General features: G+C 40.4%; 1 protein-coding gene across 1 annotated transcript in view; it reads right to left on the bottom strand.

Annotated features, from left to right (window-relative positions):
• The window catches only part of map3k5 (mitogen-activated protein kinase kinase kinase 5), a 105,510-nt gene that overhangs the window by 33,202 nt on the left and 46,361 nt on the right, over window positions 1-25,947 (bottom strand). Inside the window, exons 6-12 of the mRNA XM_049589956.1 lie at window positions 24,420-24,526; window positions 13,720-13,890; window positions 10,231-10,343; window positions 5,799-5,958; window positions 3,681-3,834; window positions 3,429-3,536; window positions 2,017-2,069 (exon numbers count right to left, since the gene is read on the bottom strand). Coding sequence (XP_049445913.1) covers window positions 2,017-2,069; window positions 3,429-3,536; window positions 3,681-3,834; window positions 5,799-5,958; window positions 10,231-10,343; window positions 13,720-13,890; window positions 24,420-24,526 — 866 coding nt within the window. The remainder of the gene's footprint in view (window positions 1-2,016; window positions 2,070-3,428; window positions 3,537-3,680; window positions 3,835-5,798; window positions 5,959-10,230; window positions 10,344-13,719; window positions 13,891-24,419; window positions 24,527-25,947) is intronic.

Genomic DNA, 25,947 nt, shown 5'->3' with positions numbered 1-25,947 from the left:
GACAAATTACAGGACGTAGTAACAATAAATCTTACCACGTCCTACTTAAAGTGAGTAAATATGCAGTATCATGACAGTTTGTTTCTACACAAATGAAATGTGGACCAAACACCAAAGTTGTTTTGCAAATTGTCAAATTAAATGATGCTAAATTTCTTCACAAAAGACAAATTCAACAACTGAATGGAAAGTTTTATCCGCCAAGATGAGCACTTGTGCAATTCTGAGCCGCTGTGCCAAGGCCAGAGCTGCCGAGCCAGACAACGGAGGGACTGTATGTGTGTGGTCGTATTGTTGCTCGCAGAACTGCTATTGTGTCCTGCTGACTGTCTGCAGGCTGAGTGGGCACAGAGAATGAGTTGTTCCCTAGCAACATGCGAGCACAGCCCCTCCGCTGATCTGACACTGAATTCCTTTGAGGACCACGGAGAAGGAGACGCAGAGAGAGACATCATGAAAACTGTCCATGGTAGACTGTCTGTGGTATTAATGGAATACTCTGGCACAGTTTGGAGCTGAGAGAGGTGAAGTGATAGTCACGTATCAAATCCGCACGTTGTATGCATTTAATAAAACGCTTTTATGCCTCTGTGCATGTAACATGTTTGGCCCTAATGTGAGTCCTTTACATATTAACAGTCAGCATCAATCCAGAATGCTGTTGTCAGGTTGGCTCAGGTTTCTGCTGCTACTTATATAGCGTAGTTGTTTCACACTGTGATTGATATAGGCTTATTTACAGACGCCGTCATCACCACTGCAAATGTGTGATGTCAATCATGTTGTGCGTACCGCCGCGGTGCTTGGAATACTGGTTAATACGTTTTCAGAGCATCAGTTTGTAAGTGAGTAATAAATAAATTACCACCCAACTGTTTGACTGATGATATGTTTAGAACTACATTTGTTTCCTTCTTGCTTATCATGTTTATGCCTTTGTCATGTTGTAAATTACACTGTATTTGAATATTTCAATTATGAAAATAATTGACGAGGATGACAGGGTGTTATTTAATAGGCTAAGATTAGTAAATTACCAATTTTAAATGCTGTCTATGAAAGCCTTTTATAATTGAAGTGGTTATAATATTCTACAGTATGCATTTAGTTAAAAGCTGTGTGTTCACAATTTGTAAGATAGCAAGGCCTTCATCATTTTTGTGTATCCATGGTCTATGGCAGTTCTATATTTGTTGGCAGAGTACCGACAAATTTAGGTAAAAAAATATTGGTGAATTCTGAATCTGTGTGTAAAACGTTTATATGCACGGTTTCAGCATAGATTTGTGCTCACGTACTTTTAGTGAATGAGATCATTTTGATTACGACTTTAAAGACAGACCTGTGCAGATATATATAGCATGTATACAGCATAACAAAAATACATGGAGGTGACAAACATTACAGACATTAGGTCCACATTAAAGAGAACAATTACAAGTGGCAGTTGCAATGTGTTTAGCCATGCTAGTGGTTGGATGGTGATGCTAATGTCGCCCTGTTGGTTGACTACTTTGGTCCAGACTAAAATATCTCAATATAGGGGTGCCATAAAATTTTGTTCGGACATTTGTGGTTCTCAGAGGATTTATTGCAATAATTTTGGTGATCAAATGCATGCAAATGTGAGCATGCTAACACACTAAACCACGATGGTAAACATTTGTTATAAAAGACAGCTACGTCCCTCTTGAGATAGAGATTTTAAACTTGATGAGAAATAAAAGAAAACAAAAAGATTTTTGTCTTACTGGACAACTAAGCATCGTAAGAAATGAAAACAGCACAATCGTAATGGCGGGGTTGGTTTAAAACAGTTGTGACATCCCTCTCAGTGGCAAAAATTATTAGATATATTCAACTAGTAATGTCTAGAGACGTGGTCAGGCTTAACAATTTCCCTCCAACCATCTGATGACAAATTTAAACCAATCACCCTCTGGAGACAGGTGTGAGGTCACTGTCACATCACTCAGCTGTAATATGAACGCATCATTAAAGACGGCAGACACTGACCTGACACCTCGTACTGATGTGGCGCTGAAGTTCCACTCGTGGATCCCCTTGTGCTGCGAGACAAATCAGAACAAATAACATCTTTACAGCATCTAGGGGAGGATAAATCAATCAACACTGACTGATCATTACAGACTGTAGCATTAGATGAGTAGCATTACTAACAATATGCTGATTGAGCTACAGTAACAAAAAGACATCAATGGTTTTTATCACATTAGCAATGGCACATGAATTAAGTAAAAACATGAAATCAGTTTAGCCAATGTAGCAGTTTTACTAGGACCACTTTCTAGTTGAGCAGTCACTTTTATTTATGTGCTGCCGCAGTGAGCAGTTACAAACAACAATATGAGAAAATAATCAATATGGCAGACACAAAGAACTTTATGACAGGAAACTAGAGTCCATTATCGCTGCGTAGCATCTCCCCAAAGATAACAAAACAGGAAAACTCACAATCATCATCCATCTGTTCATCAGTTTAAGCATCATGTACAGCATCAGCATTGCTGCTATGGTAACTTGCAGCATGATTCAGAGCATGTTTGAAGCCCACTAGTATATGCCAGCCAATCAGAAACAAGAATTTGTATTATTTATCATGTATATTTGCCCCCCAAAAAATCAGATAACATTTAGCTGTGTCTCATAATAATGTATGCTAACATGCCAGCATGGAGAAATCCAAACTTCCCATACTTGGTTTTGAGCACAAAGCCATAATGGATTGGTGGCTTTTCCATTCAAAATATAACTTTCTCCACAAAAACTTGGTGTACCATGTTCCTCTAAGGCTGACGAGGTAATATTGGTGCTGATTGTGTATTCAATCATGCCAGTATACACATCTAGACAGCTAATGGAGGCATTTTAGATAACAAAAGGTGAGAATGGATGTTATTTGTGAATCTGTGCCATGTTTTTTAATGTTTCATCTCAGATTCAGGAACAGATTAGAGAAATTTGTCAACTGTGGTGGAATAAAAGAACAAAATTAGGAGGAATTGAACATCCATTCATGAATTTTCTGTGACTGTTTATCTTTTTAAGGGGCGGGAGACTGGCTGGGTACACCCTGGACAGGTCGCCACACTATAACAGGGCCTATTCACACTCATATTCACGCCTACAGACAATTTAAAGTCACCATGTCACCTGACCTTTGCATGCCTAACCTAACCTGTTAGGGGGAACTGAAAAACCCAGAGGAAACCAACAGTAACACGGGGAGAACACACAAACTCCACACAGAAGGACACAAGCCAGCCAGTGTGTTCTACCCTCTTGCTGTGAGGTGACAGAGCTAACCACTGCAACACCATACCATCCTGGAGGAATTGAGCAAACAGTAGAAAAAGCAGAACTGGGAAGTGAGATTTGTTAGACATATATAAATGATGGACACCCACCTTGTCATCGGGAGCAACATGCCAGATAGACACCGTGTTGTCATCCACGTCTTTGTTTATGGACAAATATGAAGGCTGGTACACTTTTGTGGGCTCTAATATCAACACCTGGAAAAGGGATAAAGGCACTGTATTACTTCCTTTATTTAACCAATGAAAGTTGCTGAGCATGCATTATCTTTTGCATTTGTTTCAGCCTCTCATTAGCGCCTGAGCTGAATCATTCGGGGTTCCTTGGCTGGAGTTACTTACAGGAAACCGGACGGAGGAGACATCTTTCTTGGTGGCCTCCACCAGAAAGTCCATCCAGAAGTCCACTAGCTCCTGCTTGGGGGCCGGCTGCTCCGTGCCAGGTTTCTTGAACTGCTGGTAGATCAAGATGGTCTCCACCAGAGAGCGCAGGTACCTGAGAACCAAGCAGAGAGAAAAATAGAAAAAAACATTTATCCACAGTGCCCTGAAAAAGGTCAGAGTGCAAATCTTTCTGTCATCAAATGTAACCAAATGTCATCCCATCAGAAAAACATCTGCAAACATAATAACTCTCTGGCAGATAATTTGCATGTGAATTATATTGTTTTAAACCCATGAGCATAGATCAAGCAGGATCACAGAAACAAACAATACCATATGATTGCGTTTCCATGCTGGAGCTCATTTTTCTTTGTGACATTAATGGAAACTTAAAGAGTTTTCACAGCACAAACACAAATAAAGAACAGCAGGGTCGCTAGCACTGCGGAGACAAGGAGCTGCAGACGGTTTACTGTACTCCTCCACATGTTGTACATCTGATACAGTCTTAAACAATCTTGAGGAGTCGATATTAAGTCTGAATTATGTATTATTGCAGATAGTTAAAGGGACAGCTCACCCCAAAATCAAAAGTACATATTTGTCCTCTTACCTGTACTGCTATTTATCAGTCTAGATTGTTTTAGTGTGAGTTGCAGAGTGTTGGAGATATTGGCAGTAGTTATCTCTCCTTTCTTTACAATATAATGGAACTGGATGGCACTCGACTTGTGGTGCTCAAAGTGCCAAAAAGTGTCTCAATGTCTCTTTTCAGAAATCACGACTCGGTTACTCAAGATAATCCACAGACTTTGTTGTGAGCAGTTTCATGTAGGAACTGTTTTCTTTCTACCAAACTACACCAGCCAACTGTATCACTATGCAAAAGGAAGCGTGCAACTATTGCTAGCTCACCTAGCATCACTGAGCTAGCTGAGGAAAGTTTACATCTCACATTGTCACCAGCACAAACCTCTCGTCCATGAGTGGATGCACTCTTCCTTCTGCGCTGTGATACAGTTGGCGGGTGCAGTCTGGTAAAGAGAAAATAGTCCCTACAACAAACTGCTCACAACAAGATCTGTGGATAACCTTGACATTATCTTGGAAGAACATATTTTTGATTTGGGCGTGAACTGTCCCTTTAACCTCCTGAGACCCTGTGTCCTCATATGAGGACATCACATTTTGGGTTTATTTGACCTGGTTGAAACTTGTTCATTTATGATTAATAATGATTGGAGTTCGGTACGGCAACAAATTTGACCAATTTTAGTAACAGTAACAAGCAAATAACACTGTTAATTAGAAAGTACTCGTTTGAGGACATTGGGACTTTATTATCATTGACAATGTTGAGTTTTTCATACTTACTGGGGTCTACTGATCCCTAATAGCTAGGTAAAATTAAAAATGCATACCAAACAAAAGTTTGGGTCTCAGGAGGATAATACTTTGATCCTTAACTATGAAGGGATTCCATGTGAATAGCATGGATTAGTTATAGTCATATGCTCGTCATGTAAAAATGTTATTCTTTAAAGGTTAATATATTGGATATCTATTGCATTAGTATGCACCAATACCTCCACACTGGCATGTCAGGTAAAGTTTTTGTTTGTTTATAGTTAAGGATGGTTTTGGCCATGGCTAAATAAGAAATGTCACTGACACAAAGAGATAAAAATGTTTTCATGGTAGTAATCTTGTCAAACCACCTGTTTCCTGTTGAGGAAAAGTTTTTTTTCCCACAGAGTGAAATATTTACATTCTAACACTTTTAAAATCTTCACAAAACGTCATGACACCAGGCTCATATATATGCATAAAAACCCATGTAAAGATAGAGGTAGCCTACTGTTCAAATGAGCAAAACCAGCTCCCCATGATATTTTCTGTTCTCCAAAGCGAAGTACACCAAATGCTTGCTCAATGGCCCCAGATGGCCACTGTGATTTCAAGGCAAAGCAGAGCTCCAATTCAGATCACAATGACACAGGCGCAGTTGGTGGTGGATGCGGTCTAAAATGTGTTTTTCAGCGTGCAAATCTGAGAGCGGCTTATCCGCGTCCTCACCAGATGGGGGCTTTAAGTTTGAAGAGTTTCTCGGAGGCCTGGATGACCCTGGTGTTGTCGCAGGCCAGGATGCTGGCGCCCAGGAAGAAGCCCACATCCCAGTAACTCTGCAGCTTGTCCAGGCTGCCTTTTTTCCCCAACAGGCTGCTCAGTTTCACTCCTGGAAGAAAAGACAGATTATTTAATACAAGAGGAAGATTATTTTTAATATTGCGTTTCCCTTTGGGCTGTCACAAACTGAGATTTTAAGCAGACAAGACAGCTGAGGAGAGACTGCAGCAAAAAAGGCTCAAGACATGTTCACACTTGACTTGGATATGCCACAACGTACTAGCCTGGGAACCAGACGAATCTGCGAGCTCGTGCTTTTTTTTTCCGCTCTGGCATCTGTGATTTTGTCTGGCTAACAACTTGAAGTACAAAGGATCGATTTGTTATCAGATTATGTAAGAATCTAAAGTTAATTGTAACAATGGTTTTGGCTTCTGCTCCTACATGTCCTCCTGCAGTAACCAGCCATTTGGAAAGGCAAGTGGGGGCCGCGGGGATAAGTGCAGTGAGAAGGCAGGGCCTGGAGGGACGGAGGGTGGTGCTAATTTAGGGAGCAGCAAGCTGATTCCCAGGGCTGCTTGCTCTGTTTCCCACATTCCTGAGCACCTCTGAGCCTCAGATTTCAGGGTAAACGCAGACGATTGGGAACAAGGGCTTAAGGGCATACTTATTCGCAAAACAGTAGGAAGTGTTTCTATAAATAATCTTGTTTTTATTAGATATAATCATTATTTTTATAGTGCAATGGAAGTATACAGTTATGTGTAATGTGTTAGGGGTTGCTGAAAGTAAGGATGGGAATCCAGTTGAGAACCAGTATCAAAATGTCTGATACATGGGAACTGTATTTCTCCAAGCTTATCAATTCCTTTTATGGATGCCGGTGATGTTTTTTCTTTGCATCTATGCTGCTGGAAACAAGAGGAAGTCTTGGCGGAAAGGAAGGAACAGTCCGAAGCTTGGCTACTGCTTCTGTCTGTAAAATGATAATGTCTTTTTCTACCCTGTTTCTACACTGCATATGTTCAGTCTTGATGATAATAAAACAGTAGCATTTAAGCTTAAAACCTGTGTAGGCCTTCTTATAACTGCACAGAAAACTGATCAGGAAACAGTAAGGGTATTGATAAAGAATCAGACCAATAAGCAGAATCACTAATAGCACTGGTATCAACAAAACCTTTTCACTTCCCATCCCCAGCTGGTGGTGATACACACGAACCATTATTGCCAAACCCTACAGTTCCCCTCAGCTCTGGGAGCTTTATAGCTTCTTTCAGCTCATTGTTCAGTCTCGCAGCTCTTATAATGCTGTTTTCGGTTGTGACAGACAGATCTTTTCAGCGAACAAGCTCTAAAAAACAATTCTAGGCTACCTTTCCTGGCACTAAACAGCAGACAGACACAGCTTATGACTATGGGGTGCCGTTTGTAAAGTGTCTCACGCTGAAAATAACATCAACATTTTGCCACATTTAGCTTCAAACAATGTTTAAAAAAGTATTGTGAATTTTTTAACGTCACCTTTTACCACATTTACAGCAATATTTGTTAACTTAGAAATATATTAAATAGTTAAATCTAAATATTAAATGTGGCACCTAAATGTTAAATGTTAAATCTAAATATTAAATCTAAATCCAAATATTAAATCTAAATCTAAATGTTAAATCTAAACATTAAATCTAAATGCTAAATATAAATATAAATCTGGGGCGTCAGTGGCTTGGTGGTAGAGCAGGCGCCCCATGTACAAGGCTGTTGCCACAGCGGCCCAGGTTCGAATCCAGCCTGTGGCCCTTTGCTGCATGTCACTCCCTCTCTCTCTCCCCCTTTCACACTTGTCTGTCCTATCAATTAAAGGCTTAAAAATGCCCAAAAAATATCTTTAAAAAAAAATATACAGTACAGGCCAAAAGTTTGGACACACCTTCTCATTCAATGCGTTTTCTTTATTTTCATGACTATTTACATTGTAGATTCTCACTGAAGGCATCAAAACTATGAATGAACACATGTGGAGTTATGTACTTAACAAAAAAAGGTGAAATAACTGAAAACATGTTTTATATTCTAGTTCCTTCAAAATAGCCACCCTTTGCTCTGATTACTGCTTTGCACACTCTTGGCATTCTCTCCATGAGCTTCAAGAGGTAGTCACCTGAAATGGTTTTCCAACAGTCTTGAAGGAGTTCCCAGAGGTGTTTAGCACTTGTTGGCCCCTTTGCCTTCACTCTGCGGTCCAGCTCACCCCAAACCATCTCGATTGGGTGACTGTGGAGGCCAGGTCATCTGCCGCAGCACTCCATCACTCTCCTTCTTGGTCAAATAGTCCTTACACAGCCTGGAGGTGTGTTTGGGGTCATTGTCCTGTTGAAAAATAAATGATCGTCCAACTAAACGCAAACCGGATGGGATGGCATGTCGCTGCAGGATGCTGTGGTAGCCATGCTGGTTCAGTGTGCCTTCAATTTTGAATAAATCCCCAACAGTGTCACCAGCAAAACACCCCAACAACATCACACCTCCTCCTCCATGCTTCACAGTGGGAACCAGGCATGTGGAATCCATCCGTTCACCTTTTCTACGTCTCACAAAGACACGGCGGTTGGAACCAAAGATCTCAAATTTGGACTCATCAGACCAAAGCACAGATTTCCACTGGTCTAATGTCCATTCCTTGTGTTTCTTGGCCCAAACAAATCTCTTCTGCTTGTTGCCTCTCCTTAACAGTGGTTTCCTAGCAGCTATTTGACCATGAAGGCCTGATTCGCGCAGTCTCCTCTTAACAGTTGTTCTAGAGATGGGTCTGCTGCTAGAACTCTGTGTGGCATTCATCTGGTCTCTGATCTGAGCTGCTGTTAACTTGCCATTTCTGAGGCTGGTGACTCGGATGAACTTATCCTCAGAAGCAGAGGTGACTCTTGGTCTTCCTTTCCTGGTCGGTCCTCATGTGTGCCAGTTTCGTTGTAGCGCTTGATGGTTTTTGCGACTCCACTTGGGGACACATTTAAAGTTTTTGCAATTTTCCGGACTGACTGACCTTCATTTCTTAAAGTAATGATGGCCACTCGTTTTTCTTTAGTTAGCTGATTGGTTCTTGCCATAATATGAATTTTAACAGTTGTCCAATAGGGCTGTCGGCTGTGTATTAACCTGACTTCTGCACAGCACAACTGGTGGTCCCAACCCCATTGATAAAGCAAGAAATTCCACTAATTAACCCTGATAAGGCACACCTGTGAAGTGGAAACCATTTCAGGTGACTACCTCTTGAAGCTCATGGAGAGAATGCCAAGAGTGTGCAAAGCAGTAATCAGAGCAAAGGGTGGCTATTTTGAAGAAACTAGAATATAAAACATGTTTTCAGTTATTTCACCTTTTTGTTAAGTACATAACTCCACATGTGTTCATTCATAGTTTTGATGCCTTCAGTGAGAATCTACAATGTAAATAGTCATGAAAATAAAGAAAACGCATTGAATGAGAAGGTGTGTCCAAACTTTTGGCCTGTACTGTATGTATATGTAAATCTAAATCTAAATGTTAAATCTAAATGCTAAATATAAATCTAAATGTTAAATGTTAAATCTAAATGTTCTGGGTGAAACTAAATATTTAGCTAATAAGCAAATTCACACTGCTGGTCACCGGAAGTACCAAAATAAAAGCTCGAGATGGTCAGACTGTGTTTATAGAATCAAATAACGAATTAAAACCAACTTATTGAGGGAAATGAACACTTGAACATACATTAGCGTGATAATAACTACCTAAAATAACAAGAAACATGTTTGGAGAAATTTTATTTGACGTGTACTTTGAGTTGTTGGTGTCCCTTCGGAGGGAATCGCCTTGTTGTTTACAAATACTTCCGGGTAGAAAACCAGCGGAGTTTAGCTACATATATATATGCATATCTCACATTTTTCACGTCACTATATCAGATCACAATATGACTATATGACTAGCTAGTGAACACTGTGGAGCTATCAGCTTTTTAAAAGCCAGATATATCAAAACAAAGCTAAAAGGACAGTGAAGAGTGGACTAACATTCATCAGGCAGACAGAAACTTAACTGCAAATATACACTGATGTTGCTTTGTGTCTGCTGGAATCCGTTTGCTAACACATGCAGCAGCAGGCAGCTGTTTTCTAGCAGGGTTGGCAAGGTTTGGAGACTGAGCCATGACAGTGAAGCTGAAATCCATAAAACTGAAACAATGAGCTTTAAGATGTTATAACGCTCTTACACATAATATCTTCTTCCATTATCAATATAAAAGGTATTGATAAGTGCAGCTATGAGTGCAAATTATAATTGATCATGAAGGACTGGAGCAGAGTAAAGACAGATATCCAATCTAGCGTCCACTCACCTACTTTGCGAAGCTCGAAAGACGTGTCAAACTGGTGTCCAGCTGCCAGGAGTAGAACAGCATAGTTGATCCCAGAGTGTAGTGTTGGCTCTGACTCAAACCCCTTTTTAAACCTAAGAGGAGACAAAAAAAAGGTCTCCAATAAACAGTTTTCCTCCAAGAAATGAATCATAAGAATTCCCAAGCATCTCTGAGATAACGGATGGCTTCACGGGGCTCCCCCGGCTTCCTGAGACACTTCAAGTTAGAAAAAACAATTACAGCCATATTGAGTTGGGACCTCAGAACGGCAAACCGCAACTGTGAGTACCCTCGCAAAACAAGAAATTTTCATTTATTTAATGAGCAATCTGTTCTGCTAAGGGAAGGGGTGTGAATGTTATTAGGGGCCTCTGCCAAGTTGTGACATGGAACTGAAAATAACAGCCAGATGGGAGCTCGGTAACGCAAGCAGCATATTCAAGCGACTCAGATATGAGATCTTAAGAGCAATTTCCAGATGAAGGCAATCAGCAGCCACGTGTTATTGCTGCTCTGTTACTGAGCCAACGTTCGTCAGCTACTGTTAGCCTCTGTATGCTCACACACGACTGACACAGAAGATGGCAAACTAGCAAGTTACCAAGTAATACCCCTGATTAGAATCAGAACAGATTTCCTGGATTCACCAAGGTGCTGGAAAGCCTCCATATGCATCTCATTCTCTGCTTACTCATTAGACACAAGCAGATTCTGCAGGGTTTTCAGAGGCACACTCATGCTGGGGACATCCAGCTTCATCACTCAAAGGTCTGAGCAAAGTTTAGATCTGGACTGAATTTAGAAATCACCCTCCAAAAATGTGTAATTAGCATCTTAAAATACCTCTATACCAACAATAAATGAATACCGCTTTAACAGTTTGTCAAATACATATACACTCACCAGCCACTTTATAAGTTACACCTGTTCAACTACTTGTTAACACAAATAGCTAATCAGCCAATCACATGGCAGCAACTCAATGCATTTAGGCATGTAGACAAGGTCGAGACGGCCTGCTGAAATTTAAACTGAGCATCAGAATGAGGAAGAAAGGTTATTTAAGTGACTTTGAATGTGGCATTCAGATGGTCGGGTCAGAATTTGGCATAAACAACATGAAAGCATGGATCCATCCTGCCTTGTATCAACAGTTCAGGCTGGTGGTGGTGGTGGTGTAATGGTGTGGGGGATATTTTCTTGGCACACTTTGGGCCCCTTAGTACCAACTGAGCATGGTTCAAACACCACAGCCTACCTGAGTATTGTTGCTGACCGTGTCCATCCCTTTATGACCACAGTGTACACATCTTCTGATGGCTACTTCCAGCAGGATAACGCACCATGTCACAAAGCTCAAATCATCTCAAACTGGTTTCTTGAACATGACAATGAGTTCACTGTACTCCAATGGCCTCCACAGTCACCAGATCTGAATCCAATAGAGCACCTTTGGGATCATGGATGTGCGGCCGACAAATCTACAGCAACTGTGTGATGCTATCATGTCTAAATGGAACAAAATTACTGAGGTTTCTAGCACCTTGTTGAATCTATGACACCAAGAATTAAGGCATTCCTTAAGACAAAAGGGGTCCAACCTGGTACTAGCAAGGTGAACCTAATAAAGTGGCTGGTGAGTGTATAGTAATTGAATTTTTACAACTGCATTGTTTCCAGTAACAATGATCCCCTAACTTGAAATATATCTCTTAGATTCTATCATTGAGGTTCATGCTCTTGATAAAGAAATTATGGGAACAATATCCATCATTCACATAGTGCTGAACCGAATTGACTGATTTATATTGATAGGTAGGTAGCTAGGTACAGCCATCCTCTCACACACAGTATGTTCTACTCATGGTCTGATGTCACAACTTTGTGGCGACGGATGTTTACATGTTATGGATGTTTTTTAAACAGACTGAAAACTAGGACATTGTGAGACATGAATTAATATCCTGTGAGCTGTTTGTGAATGAACAAGGTCACTCTGAACTAAAAGAAAAATCCATCAATGAATTCCTTTCATAGTCACTTAAACTGAATAAAAAGATTTGTTCATCCTTACTGAGTTTCTAGAAAATCATATACACATATACACGTACAACAGACATGCTACAGCCTCCGTCATTGGAGCATAGGTTCATTTTACTGAAAAAGCCCGCAGCTCTGTGGTCACATTCTGTGGTTGAGGGAAGTGATGCAGCAGCTTAAATTTAGAAAAGTTCAGGTGTGTGCTTTTTGGTTACCCTGAAAAATTCAAGAGAATTATGTTGCCACGTGCGCCTGAACTCTATCTACCAACATAGCAGCTGTAATGATCGTTCTCTTTAAACACATCACACTGTTACACCTACACTGATCATTGAAGCAGTGGTATTTGTGTATTTTCTTCCTTTTACAAAATGAATAAAAACTGCAGTGGTGTTAGAATAAAGGAGTGCATTAGCAAGAAAAAACCTTCAACCGTCACACAACTTCTGAGGAATGCACTTTGAGTGAAAAGGGAGTAAAAAGGAAAATTTATTCCCAAATTTAAGCCCAAACTGCTGACACGAGGCAGAACTTTTAACATTACTACATTACTTTAAAGTGACAGTACATCCCAATATCAAAAACACATTTTTCCTTTTACCTGTGGCGCTATTTATCAATCTAATGTAGACTGTTCTGCTGTGAGTTGCTGAGTTCTTGAGATATCGACCGTGGAGATGTCTGCCTTCTCTCAAATACAATGGAGCTAAGTGGCACTCAGCTGGTGGTGCCCAAGGCAGCAAAATAATACATTTGAAAAACTCAACAGCCATGTCTCTTTAGAGAAATCATGACATGGTTACTCAAGATAATCAACAGACCCTGTTGTGAGCAGTTTCATGTAGGAACTATTTTCTACTATCAATTGCACCTGCCAACTGTATCACCATGCAGAAGGAGGCATGCATCTACTGCTAGCTCACCTAGCACTACTGAGCTAGCTATTGTTACAGCTCATCCGATGACACTGATGTGAGCGTGAGCCTCTCATCCATGACTAAACGCACGCTTCCTTCTGCACTGTGATATGGTTGTCTATCGTCATTTTTATGTGACAGGACTGAAACCTCTTCATGCTCTCATGCTTTTGCACACCTGGTTTGACATGTAACAAGTTGTGCAACCTTTTGTGTATCACTGCTGTAATGAGCTGTCATGTGCAGACTCATGGCCCGCCTCTTTCCTTACATGACACTTATAATTCTCTCACTTAACAAAGGGGTTTCACCTTGACAATAACAGCTATTACCAAGTCCTTTATTCACGGCACCATTCACAGTACTCTTAAAACTGTGGTGCCATGATTCCATGAGTCACCTTAAAGGCATCTTTAATGCATCTTGCTCTTCAAAACATTTCTTCTAGCAATATTTACATATGACTCAGCGTCTGTTGGAGCCACTCGCCACCCCGCCCCACCTCTCTCACCAGTGTGTGCCGCTGTCTCTGCTCGCTGTGTCAGTGAAGTGAGACTCCAGGAACATGTCCTTATAGATCCGTCCCACCAGGCAGTAGATGTCCGAGGCTACCTGCTCCTCGCCCTCCACCAGGGGCAGCATGATGTCCAGAGCCTTCTGTCTGTCGCCTGGCAGGTTCCTCCTACACTCACAAACACACAGCAGGCAAAGTCAGACAGGAGGTGCATAAGAATTCAGGTGTTTTTTAACTCGAGTGAGTAGCAGTGAAGCAAAAACTTATCCACTTCCAGCAAATATCCATCCAGGCACGTGTCAGTGGAAAGCTGTCATGGGGATTTGTTACTAATAACACTTAGTAAAATCTTAAAGGGGCACTGGCACTCCATTGATTTAATGTGTCAATATTATATTAGGCATGTGGATAGCTCGGCCTGTGAAAATAGCTGAGCAAAAAAAGATCCTCTTGAGCTGCATTATGGGAAGTGTAATAGTGGTTTTGGAGCTTGGCCAACACATGGGATTACATCATCTTGACCTCTGCTACATCAATTTTCTCCCAAAATTTATGGTTCACTGCTAACTTGTGGATTATTCTCAGTCCTTTAGAAGGTGACAGTAGCTGCATTTACCTGATAACAATACAGAAGACAGACATTCAATTACATTTTAAAGGACTGGTTTAAGCCGTCCACAGTCCCTTTAACACATAAGCATGAGTCATGAAAACACTCCTTTCTATTGATTTCTATTTTTGGATGATCACACATAAACTATAGGAGTTTCCACAAATCATTAAGGGAGTAACAGGAGGCACGCCTTCTCCAATTTAACAACAACCGGAGCTGTAAAGCAATAGAGAACACACCAGTAAACCAATACTGCTTCGAAGCACATTTTAAAGAAGTATTTCACTGCTGGAAAGATGATCTTTTCAAAAAACTGGGCTGTCTGTGCAGTAGAAAGACACAAAGACAAGTGGCATTCACGTCTGTTTGAGAGGTAGGTAGATAACCTACCACTACCAGAATGCACTGTGATGCACCAAACCAATAAATGCTCCTGCTGGTGGGTGGCGTAATGGGATTTGCCTATCAGAAAACAATGTGGTGACCAGCTGTCATTAGGGTTAAACTTGAAAGTAAGTTAAAACATGGTCCTAAAAAGCTCTCATAAATACAATGGTGCATTAAAGTATGTTTCTGAAAATATTTTAGGCGCAAAATAGGCAATAAAGTAACAAACTCTTTGTTTATATTTGATCAGCACTGCCTAGTTTTACAGTTTAATTCGGATTTGGTCTGAGTTCGAGAGAAAGAGCGTGGCAGCTCTCTCTCGATCTGCTTCTATACTCTTTATTCTGTGGTGGCAGACATACGAAAATGGAGAAGTACAATCTAGTTTGGGGAACAGCCCAAGAGCCAGCAAAAATCCACTAGATGACACGTTTTGGATTTTCGCAGGCAAATGAGCAGGGAGATCTGTGCACTGGCAAGATGGAGGGGGAAAAAAAAAGGCAAAGTATCCCATTTAGTAATAAGAGAGAGCAAGATTTGGTCTCATGCACTCAAGAATTCTTCTTTCTGATACCTGAATGTAGAAGCAGGACACCTTACAAGAGTCCCCACTAATTTAGCATTACACTCCTGTAACTGCAGAACTCGTGAAAAAAAGGGGATCAAAATCGATGCAGCAGAACCCGAGATACATATTTTTGTTATTTCATGCATTTTTCCTTCTTGTCAAAATGTGGTGCCTACATTACCCACAATGCAACTCGACCACCGACACGACAAAACTAGGGGAAAAAAAAAAACCTATCACAAGCTGACAGCAAAAAAATTTAAGTGCTGCAAATAAATATTTAAAAATAATTGACAGAATAATTAAGTGTATACAGTACATGATGTACAGCAACTGGACCTAATTTAGTATTTACCTAAAATAAATACTGGTTGGAACAAGGTGAATCAATATTAGCAACACCAGCCGGGTGTACGTGTGTGTGGACATCGTGTGTGAGCACATAATTACGTGTATGTTTATGTGTTTGTTTGTGTAGCTAGGGAACAACACAGCTATTGTTGTGGGACACTGATACCTGGCACAGAGGAGGCCATTAGGAGCCCGACTTAAATTACTGAGGTTGTTGGGTTCATTTAACGAACCTCCACTTTTATCTAGAGCTGTGAGCCTCCAGTGGAACATTCAGGTGCTGAAGGTTCTTTTATAACCAACCTGACAGGAAATAATGGAGGCTCTATAATAAGCAGCCCATTTAAAAACAACTAAGGAAATGAACTGCAACCTCTTGAGGTGTTAATTAATTGAAGTACATGGAGGTTTGTTCAGGAAAGCTTTTACATTTCCTGTTCTGATCACTCAGCGTGCAGATAAATTGCCTTTAATGTGTTTAATGCCTCTGCTGCACTGTAAAAAACAAACAGAAGGACAGCTGGCTGTCGAGCATGAGCAGTAATATATAACATAAACCAAAGCAATAAATCAAATCACCAAAGATAATTTACTCACAGTTTTAATTCTCATCACTATTTTCAATTAAGTAGTGGTCGGACTCACAGATGTAATTAATTATAACCTCAGCTGTCTGCTTTATTAGGTACACTTAACTTAGTCTAATACAAGAGCTCCAATAAATCTTAATTTAGTGAAAGTTATAATGTTGAAACTGTTTTAGAGAGGTGTTGATCCAACTTCATACTCATATTGAATTTTTAGATTTTGGTGCCGCTGACTCCTTGAGGGGCTGTGCTGTAAGGTGTTTCTAATATTTAGTTTGACTCATTTATATCAAAGAGGGTACTACAGTATCAATATTTTCTAACCACATATTTCAGGCCTGTGTGTATGTAATGTGTAAGTAACAACAGAGTGAAAAAACTGAATTTCCCCTCTAGGATTACTAAGATATGTCTTAAATTATTATCCCAGTATTATCAAAAGCTAAATATGACTAAAAAGTACTGATACACACTCTTAAATAATTTCTTTTTTCATATTGAACACCTCAACAAAATTAACAGGCATAAGCTCTTTTTGTTTGCATTAACATTAAAATAATACCGCAGTCAACACCTTCTACAAACATATAAAAACCATATCAAATGTGCATGAGCATTAAAGAAAGCCTGTCTTTCAAATGCTTGCTCATGTTTCTGTGTCCCTGTAGCTGAAGACAATACAATAAACCAGTAGCCTAACTGGGTTTGCCCACTACACACCCACTCTTTAAACAAGTGCCGTCACTGTCTTCTGTCACGTTTTCATTGACGCACAACAAATTCAAGTTGCGTACTACTCCTGCGTCTGTGCTGGCTGTTGTCATGTTTGGTTTTCCTACAAAAAGTAATGGACCAGAGGTCATACACATCCTACACAGTCATGAGCCAGTAATTCACGTATAACTCACAAATTTGGGAAGGCTGCAATCACTTGACTAATGCACTGATGGGTGTTAAGATTGGTAAAAATGGTTGGGATGGTGGATGGGTCAAAAAACACAGGACTTCCAGCTCTGAGTTAACTTTTAGTCATTTTAAGGTACATTGTCACCATGCTGCTTTTCCTAAACCAAACCTATGTAACTTTATGTTAATTAAGTAATGTCATTCATGGGGCGCCAAGTCATAGAATATTGTGAACTGCTGCAGGAGGACATGTTGGTCTAGGAGACTGGTACTAAATTTGGTTGATGCTTGAGAGTATTTATCATGAGTTTTTCAAAGCCCTGTAATCAAACACGGTTTTAATGACAATTAACATTTCAAACAGTAAAATTAAATTGATGGTAAATGGAACTGCACTTGTATAGCACCTTTGTAGTCCTTCTCATCTTCTGACCACCCATTCACACACACACTCAAACTGATGGCCGAGGCTACCATACAAGGTGCCACCTGCTACTCAGTTTTTAACACACTCACACCGATGAAACAGCCATCAGGTGCAATTTGGGGTTCAGTATCTTGTTCAAGGATACTTTGACATGCGGACCGGAGGAACAGGGGATCAAACTGCTAATGTTCCAATAAGTGGATGACCCGCTCTACCTTCTGCGCAACAGCTGCCCCAAATTAACTATCAGGAATTTTAGCATTGTTTATGACATGACCGATAACCATTACATACCTAGATGCAGCTATACCGAGGTCCAAGCATTGATTGCTCGTGGCAGAAGACACTGCCTTGGGGTAACCAGGAGGCCGACACTATCATTGATCTGGGCCAAACACGTGTTTTAACAAGTCACTTCTGTTTATTTGGGAGGGTTGAGACGCCTTCCTGCAGTGGACCACAAGAGCTTTGGACTGAAGAAATAATTTTGCTAATTCTATGTACTGAAAGACAACTATACAAATCATCAGCACCATGTAACCAACAGAAAGTCCATTATTTCATGCTACTTAAATCAAAGGTGGTCTCTGACTTGCAGTTCAGAAACAACACATCAGTGAGATGAAGTCCAGGATCAGAGGAGAGACACTTAAGCTGCATAATGGCCACTGTATCAATCATTAATTTCCATGATATATTAATCAGCTAGAAAAACAGACTATTAATTAAGATAATTCTCACATTAGTGCCGACTTATTTCCATACTTGTTTTTTGCATAACATATAGAGTATTGGAAGGTCCCCAATATTTTCAGGAAAATCCTTATTAGTATGTTAATTCATGCATCAATGTGCTTCAGAACATCTTTTCTGTGGGGGTAATTTCTGTTCTGGAGGGATAAAATGTCGATAAGGCTTTGTTCTTGATTTAATGAACGTGTCAAAACACAGACTTCAGCGAGAAATGAGTGGTGTTGCGAAGTTAACTCTCGCACACAGGCACAATGTGTGATATAAACATAACGTGGCTTTTTCTCCAGAGCGTGAAGGTTAAATAAAACATATGAGCTGACAGCTATTACCATGGAGACTGTCCAGAGGGAAGAGCGCTCGGGGAGACAAGACCTGCTCTCTCCTAATGCATCTCTCTATTTCTCTCTTTCTTCTCTCCAGAGTGCCGACTGGTGTTTGGATGGAGGAGATTCTTGCCCTGCTCTCGCCAGGCTCCCAACAGCGATCGACGCTCACATGACAAGAGACTGAAGCCAATTACTCCACGCACACTTCAACCTGGCAGACTCATTTAGAGGCAGAGCACCTGCTTCAGACCAATCGTCAGGCCTTTCTTCAGGCCAAATATTGATAATCTCAGGGCTCGGCGTGGGCTGCGCACCGCTGGGTCAGGGCTGAGTGAAAAGAGTCAAGGTAATGATTTATACAAGTCCACTTGAGGTGAAAAATTCATTCAGCTTCAAACTCAGAGCAATTTTTCTACCTGATCACTCTGCTGCCTCTTACAATGTACAATCAACTTTTGACAGGAGCAAATTTCTGAAGACTTTAATAATATCAGTAATTTTGTATTCACGCTTCAATATAGTCATTTCACCTGTTAAATGTCAAAGAAATTATATGTCTTCATTTTTTTCCATGAAAAGACAGCTGCTATTGGAGAGAACTAAGCTGTCCACTAGTAGAGAGCAACATGGATTCAATACTGTTATTTAATGCCATTAGTTTTTACTATGGCAATGGAAGTTATTATTAGGGCGTCTAAGTGGGTCAGAGGCAGAGAAAAGCTTGAGGGGGGGACAAAGCGTACGATATTTAAATGTAATTTTACAATACAATACCAATATGAATGAGGGCATAGCACATTTTCTGTTAAATCGACTGGGAAAGCAACAAAATAACCAAACTTTAATGTCTGTTTTCTTCATCTCCACTCCATCCTAAAATCTACTGCTGCTAAAAATAATGGTACAACCAGAAATAATAAAGGATATACAGCAGTTAGTATCACAGGTGTAGACTCGAGTGACATGACCTGGACTTGAATCAGTCACAAATTTGATGACTTTAGACTTGACTTAACGAAATCAAAAAAGGCTTGTAACTCAACTTGGACTTTAACACCAATGACTCGTGACTTTTTTGACTTTACATACTTACTTTACATACTAGCGATGCGATTAGTCGGCTAGCCGGCACCAGAAATAATAGTCGATTAAACCAATTAGTGTTTTATTAACGTACAACGCTGCTTAACTGTTATGCAGCTGCCTGCCACTAGTGGGTGCTACAGAGCTGTCAGACAGCAATCCCCCTTCCCGCCGTAACGTGCTAGTCGACAGATGTCCTCTCGCAAAACCAGCGTGATTTGGCAGTACTTTGATCTAGAAAATGAAAACACGGTAGCATGGAGGCTGTCAGAAAATAAACCACCATATAATCACTCTACTGGAGCAACGCGCAACCACATTCAAGTCAAGCATTTGGATGGTAACCTGCACGGAACGACGGCTGCTGCTGCTAGCGGTGCTAGCCACACTCATTTTACATCGTTCACTCTGAGACGCTGTGATCCCGCCCAGTCTGAGAAAATAACGCAGCTCATCACGACAATGACAATGACCTCGCAAGATATGCTTCCACGTAACTTTGTTGAAGGTAAAGGCTTCAGAAACTTAATGGAATATGTGCTGGGACGCAAAATGATAACCCCCAGGCTGCAGCACATTCACCATAAAATGAGTGTTTTCCTTTTTTTAGACTAGTCGACTAGCCTTAATTGAAATTTTCATTTAGGCGACAGAGAAATTAGTCACCAGAAACATCTCTGCTTGATACTTGACCTTCCCCAGAGCCCAAAGACTAAAATGTATGTTGTTTAAAAAGTGTGCTGTCATATAGCTTCACTTTAAAGAAAGAACAGTCTTACAAAAATGGTCTTATACATTTGGGAGGTGAAAGATACAGACATTTTTCCAATATGAAATGAGATAAATACAACAAATAAGGACAGACACATACAAATTTCATTCTGTTTGGGGCGCCCAGTAGGTCAGTAGGTAGAATGGGCGACCCAGGCAGTATCTTTGCCGTAGTGGCCACTGTTTTGATGCCAGCTTGTGGCTCTTTGCTGCAAGTCAACCTCCCTGCCCCCCCTTCACACTTTAAAACTGTCTTGTCATTAAAGCCCCCCCAAAAAAATAATCTTTATGTGGTTAACAGTGCTACATGCTATGAAAACACAAAGTCACACTTTTTTTTTTTAACAAATAAACATTTCAAAAACCATTCATGATTTTTGTAAATTCAATATATCATTACTCTGATGTTTAAATGGTGAAGAGTGCATTATGACTTCTTTAGTCAAAACTCACTTTAAAAAACTTTAGGACTCAGGAGGGCAAAGACCTGAGCCATACTTGTGACTTGCAAAACAATGACTCAGTCCCACCTCTGGCTTGTAAGGTATAAATGGTATGGAAAAATCATACAGTATTTAGGCATTAAGACAAATTAATACTGTCTCTCATATTGTCATATTGCCCACTGAGACCCAGAAAATCAAAGCAATATAATAATAACAAAATATAGTATGTATTTATGTGGATTCCAGTCAAAATGCTGCTTTATTTTAGGCCATCCCAATAACCAGGGTAATTTCTAAATTATATAAATTGTAAAAATGTATAAAAAAACAGAGTGGACACAATTAAGACCATAATTAATGATCCAAATCATCTTATTTGTCATGCAACAAAAGAAATCATCCTTACACAACACCTAACAATCACAGCTACTTTATAGTGACTAATCCTACCCTGTTGAATAGGTACGCTGACGCAAAAGACCTCCCACAGCTGTTTGTCTCCACTCACGGCGCCCTGCTCTCTACTAAACTGAGGGAGTGTCTTCTGTCACTAACACTTAACGCATGAGTCTGTCTCACAAAATGTCTCAGTGTTGCTGCCTTGAGCTCGTAAACACGATATCACATCCTGGTAATGGGCCAGACAGTAACAGCGCAGAGCACGCGGGCATCTTGGCACCCTGCAGAAACATTTTCCAATTGCTGCCAAATTAAAGAACAGCACGCTTTATTGCCGTTTGAGGCAGTCGCACCGCGAAAACCGCAGGAAGTTTACAAGAGAAGCAGCTGGTGAGAAACAGGCAGTCAAAACCTCTCTGTGTCGTACATCTGTCTTTTTCCTGAGCACAGTAGCTGCACACATGCTGCCAGTAATATCACTGGGAGCTCTCAACCTGAATTTGCCGCTGCTTTTATCTTCCAATTTGTGATTTATTTATTTTTTTTGGTTAAAGATTTCATTGGAATTTGTGAATATTCTCCTAGCACTGCTCATGACACCATCTCAGAAACTAACAGATAAGCTTGTTGTCCTAATTATAGATCCACTAACACAGGAACAACAATCTTCTTTTTCCACCAAAATTGGCATGTAAATGCAGGTTTTTTTAAATGTGTGAAAAATGTTAAAAACAGGCAATAGACTCCTTTCCCACTGCAAATAAACCAGAGCTGTGTGCTCAGATCTGCAGGAGATGAGTATACCTCTCTGTTTTTAGTTTTTTTTCTAGTGTGTCATGTTTGACATCATGAATGTGATGAGAAACCGGTTAGTAAACAATATAAAGCAGCATGGAGGAAAGTCAAAATGCTGGTGGTTACGTCTTTTTTTTTTTTACTACTTAGTCTATCTTTCAATCTTGGCATAGACAAATTTTGGCCCGCCCCCTATCCAATCAGAAACCTTCCCTGCCCCAAACCTTGCGCAGACCTGAATAAAGGCGATTGAACGGATCTCCCATGTAAACCCTCATTCGGAATTAATATTTCTCATGTAAACTACCTGGAAACACTTTAATTCCGAATGATTTCATTCAGATTCATTTCATTCCGAATGAGAAGCCATCATGTAACCGTAGCCATTGTCTGAGCATTGCTTATATGGAGACAGACAGTATTTTTTGGTAGTGCATCATTGTATCGTGCCCGAATAGCGAAGATTAGTGAAAATTAGCGTATCCACCTGGGTGGCATATTTTCCTCACTGCTGATCAGAGCTGGAGTTGATAAATAATGTGACTACTGTGGAGTCATTTGTTCTAGGAATTAATGCTGATTGTCATCTTTCCCACTTAATAAAAAAGCCAGTTGTTAGTGGGTGTAAGTGGGTTTCTTGTGCAGTGAGAAAGCATCAACAAGATAGTTTGAGTTGAAATCATAATCCACAATCGAAAGTAAATTAACTTGAAGAGCACATTTCAAACAAGTGCTCAAGTTCCAAGTGTTCTACAAATATGTGGTAAACATTAAAATATGAATTAAATTGTTTAATTTTTTTTTTTAATATATTAAAAAGATAAAAACAGAAATAAATGCTACATAGGTAAAGACGATGGATAATGATAAGTGCCCAGATTCAATCTAAAACAGTGAACAATTTTAAACTAATATAACGGAAATCATTAATATAACTGAAAGAAATTATGTAAAATCTATGCAACATTTGTCACTAATGTAATGGAAACTTTTAGGCCTCTGTACTGCGCAACTAGCAGAACGAATGTAAAGTAATCTTGCATTTTATGTCCCAAGCACAAGTGTGTTACATGGCGTTTAGTTTGTTTCTCTTTGTGTGTCTGACTTGATGTATTTTGTCTAGTAGAAAGTCTTTTATCCTCTCTTTCAACTGTGGACCAACATTTGTTTTAAGGTGTGCTGCACATTTTCCAGTGTCCAAAGACAAAGTATTCTCCATGGCTGTAACATGAATCGAAATGGCACCCAGTTCTATTGAATTTAATGGAATAATACCTAAGTTAACACTACATGAGCAGCTGTAAGCAGCAGCTCACCATCCTCATCAACAGAAGTACACACTGTATAATACACAAAGTCAAAACAATCAAAGGCTACAAGCTTATAAACAATATGCCAAAGTAAGGAGATTAATGCATTAATAAATAAATACGGGAAAATGTCTCAAAAACACAAAGTCATTAGGGCTTACAGCAGTGTAAGAGTGACCTATGAAGAAATTTAACAGCAGAGCACTGAGGCGTCCTAGAAGAGAATTATCAAAAATCTGAGTCATGCTGATTTAGAGAAGGTAATTCTGCTTTAACTTCATTTTGTCTAGACTATTGCAGCAACTCTCCCTATACTTGCCTCAGTGAAAAATCAATCTCTTGTCCCCGGCTTGTTCAAAATGCTGCAGCCAGAATTTAAACTGACTGCAGTCTTAGCACATCTGCACCGGCTACCTGTAGGATGCAGAATCGATTTTACTTATTACTTTTAAAGCACAAAAAGGTCTAGCCCTTAGCTATATCGCTGACCTCCTCTAAAAACACACTTTTATTAAAAGGTTTTTATATGAATCACTCCCTTCGGAATTACTGAGGAGTTATTGTTTTTCCTCCGTTTGTCTTGTATTACACTTTACTCCTATTTTTTTTTATCCCTTACCACTATTTTTTAAATCATTTTTCAGCACACAGAGATCTATTCTTAATTTAATACCTGTATGTTGGTGTGTTTTATTCCATATTTTATTGTTGCTAATTTTGGGTTTTACTGTATGTAAAGTACATTGTAAATAACAACTTTTTCCACATCCCTTTTTTTGCTTTATTGTCAAAAAGGTCCACATCGTTCACATATCAAGAGACAGAAGATCCAAATTGATTGCAGTACCTACCACGAATCAAAATCTCCTAATTACTATTACCTATAAAAATCATCTGTCAAACTGTGTGTGTCTGCATCAGTGTGAGTATGTCTTAGTAGTCTAGTAGCTGGTAAAGTGCCAGTGTGTACCTTACCGATTCAGTGCAAAGGCGTAGTGGAACTTCACATGTGGATGAGCGACGGGGTCAAAGGTCGGAAGCTTCTCCAGAGTCTCCACCAGCTTCACCACGGACTCATAATCCTAGATGATAGAGATCACACTGATGAGCTCCTGTTGCACTTTCACCACAGCTGCCGCTGAGCATCGTGGGACTGTTGTCCGTGTATCTCTGCACCGCATCCTCCAAACACACACACACACTCAAACTCATCAAGGTATTGAGCTGCTCTGAAGCAAGGGAGTTTCTGATGTCTTTTTATTCATTCTGTCGGAGACTCATCTGTCTGCTCAACACCAAAAGCACTTCAATAATTGAGTGGCCCCTTCATCACATTTTTGTTGCTGCTACTTGCCCACATAGTCACTATACCCAAAGCATGTTGAATAATTCAGCACGTCCTCAATGCTTGTTGTTCTGATGAATGATTCATGAGGCTGAGCGCTGCCTATGGTGAGTGGGAGGATCTGGACGGTGAGTGCCATCGCAATGCGGAGACTAAAGAGCGGAAAGAGCGGCAGATTTAAGACGAGCAGACCAAAAGCTTCGCCTAGAGCTCTCCACAGGCGGTCTGCGGTGGCCCCCGTTTGAGAAGGCGCCATTGGTAAAAGGGATGACGCTGACAGATTAATGCTGAGGCGGTGACCTCTCTCTGACTTGTACAGTAGGTTTGTACAGTGGCTTCCTCTGCCAAGGTCAGGGACATGAGCAGCACACACAGATCATCTGTACTTAGTTGGCACTTTGTTTGAACTTAAGAGGAGTATCAGTTGTTGGCTGAGTGTGTGAAATACCCTCGTAGTTTTTCCTAGAAACCCAGAAACTTTCCTAGAGTTTTGGGCTAAAGTTTTTTAATTGTCCCTCTCTAAAGAGTCGTGTTCTCAGGGTGTAAAATCAGGGTTATGACAAGATTTGAACTTGGAGGAGAGAGATCTGTCCTGACTGATTCAGGGACCTTTCTTTTCATGATCTCCATCAGTTGGGCTGGAGGGGATCAGGCAGAGCTTCCAGTCAATGAAAAGATGCTATACTGCAGTCCAAACTATGTACAGGTTCAAATAACTGGAATGGCCCATGATTCTATTATCTTTTTCATTCATTTATTCATTCATTTTCTGTAACTGCTTACCCTGTTACGGGTCACGGGGGGCTGGAGCCTGTCCCAGTTAACACTGGGTGAGAGGTTGCCAGACTATCACAGGGCTGACACATAGAAACAGACAACCATTTATGCTCACATTCACACCTACGGACAATTTAGAGTCACCAATTAACCTGCATGTCTTTGGACTGTGGGAGGAAGCCGGAGTACCCGGAGAAAATCCACTCTGACACGGGGAGAACACTACTCTGCACAGTAGGGCTCCCCTACCCTGAAGCGACAAAGCACCACCGTGCCGCCCGCTATTTCAACTCGCAAACTATAAATAATCACTTGAATCTCCAGACAGCCATATTGCTTTTAAACCCTATTTTCATGGAGCAAAGCAAGAGGGAGGCTTTG

This window comes from Epinephelus fuscoguttatus, linkage group LG11 (genome assembly GCF_011397635.1).
Source record: "Epinephelus fuscoguttatus linkage group LG11, E.fuscoguttatus.final_Chr_v1".
In the NCBI taxonomy this organism is placed as follows: domain Eukaryota; kingdom Metazoa; phylum Chordata; class Actinopteri; order Perciformes; family Serranidae; genus Epinephelus; species Epinephelus fuscoguttatus.
This window is presented reverse-complemented; position numbering and strand designations above follow the sequence as displayed.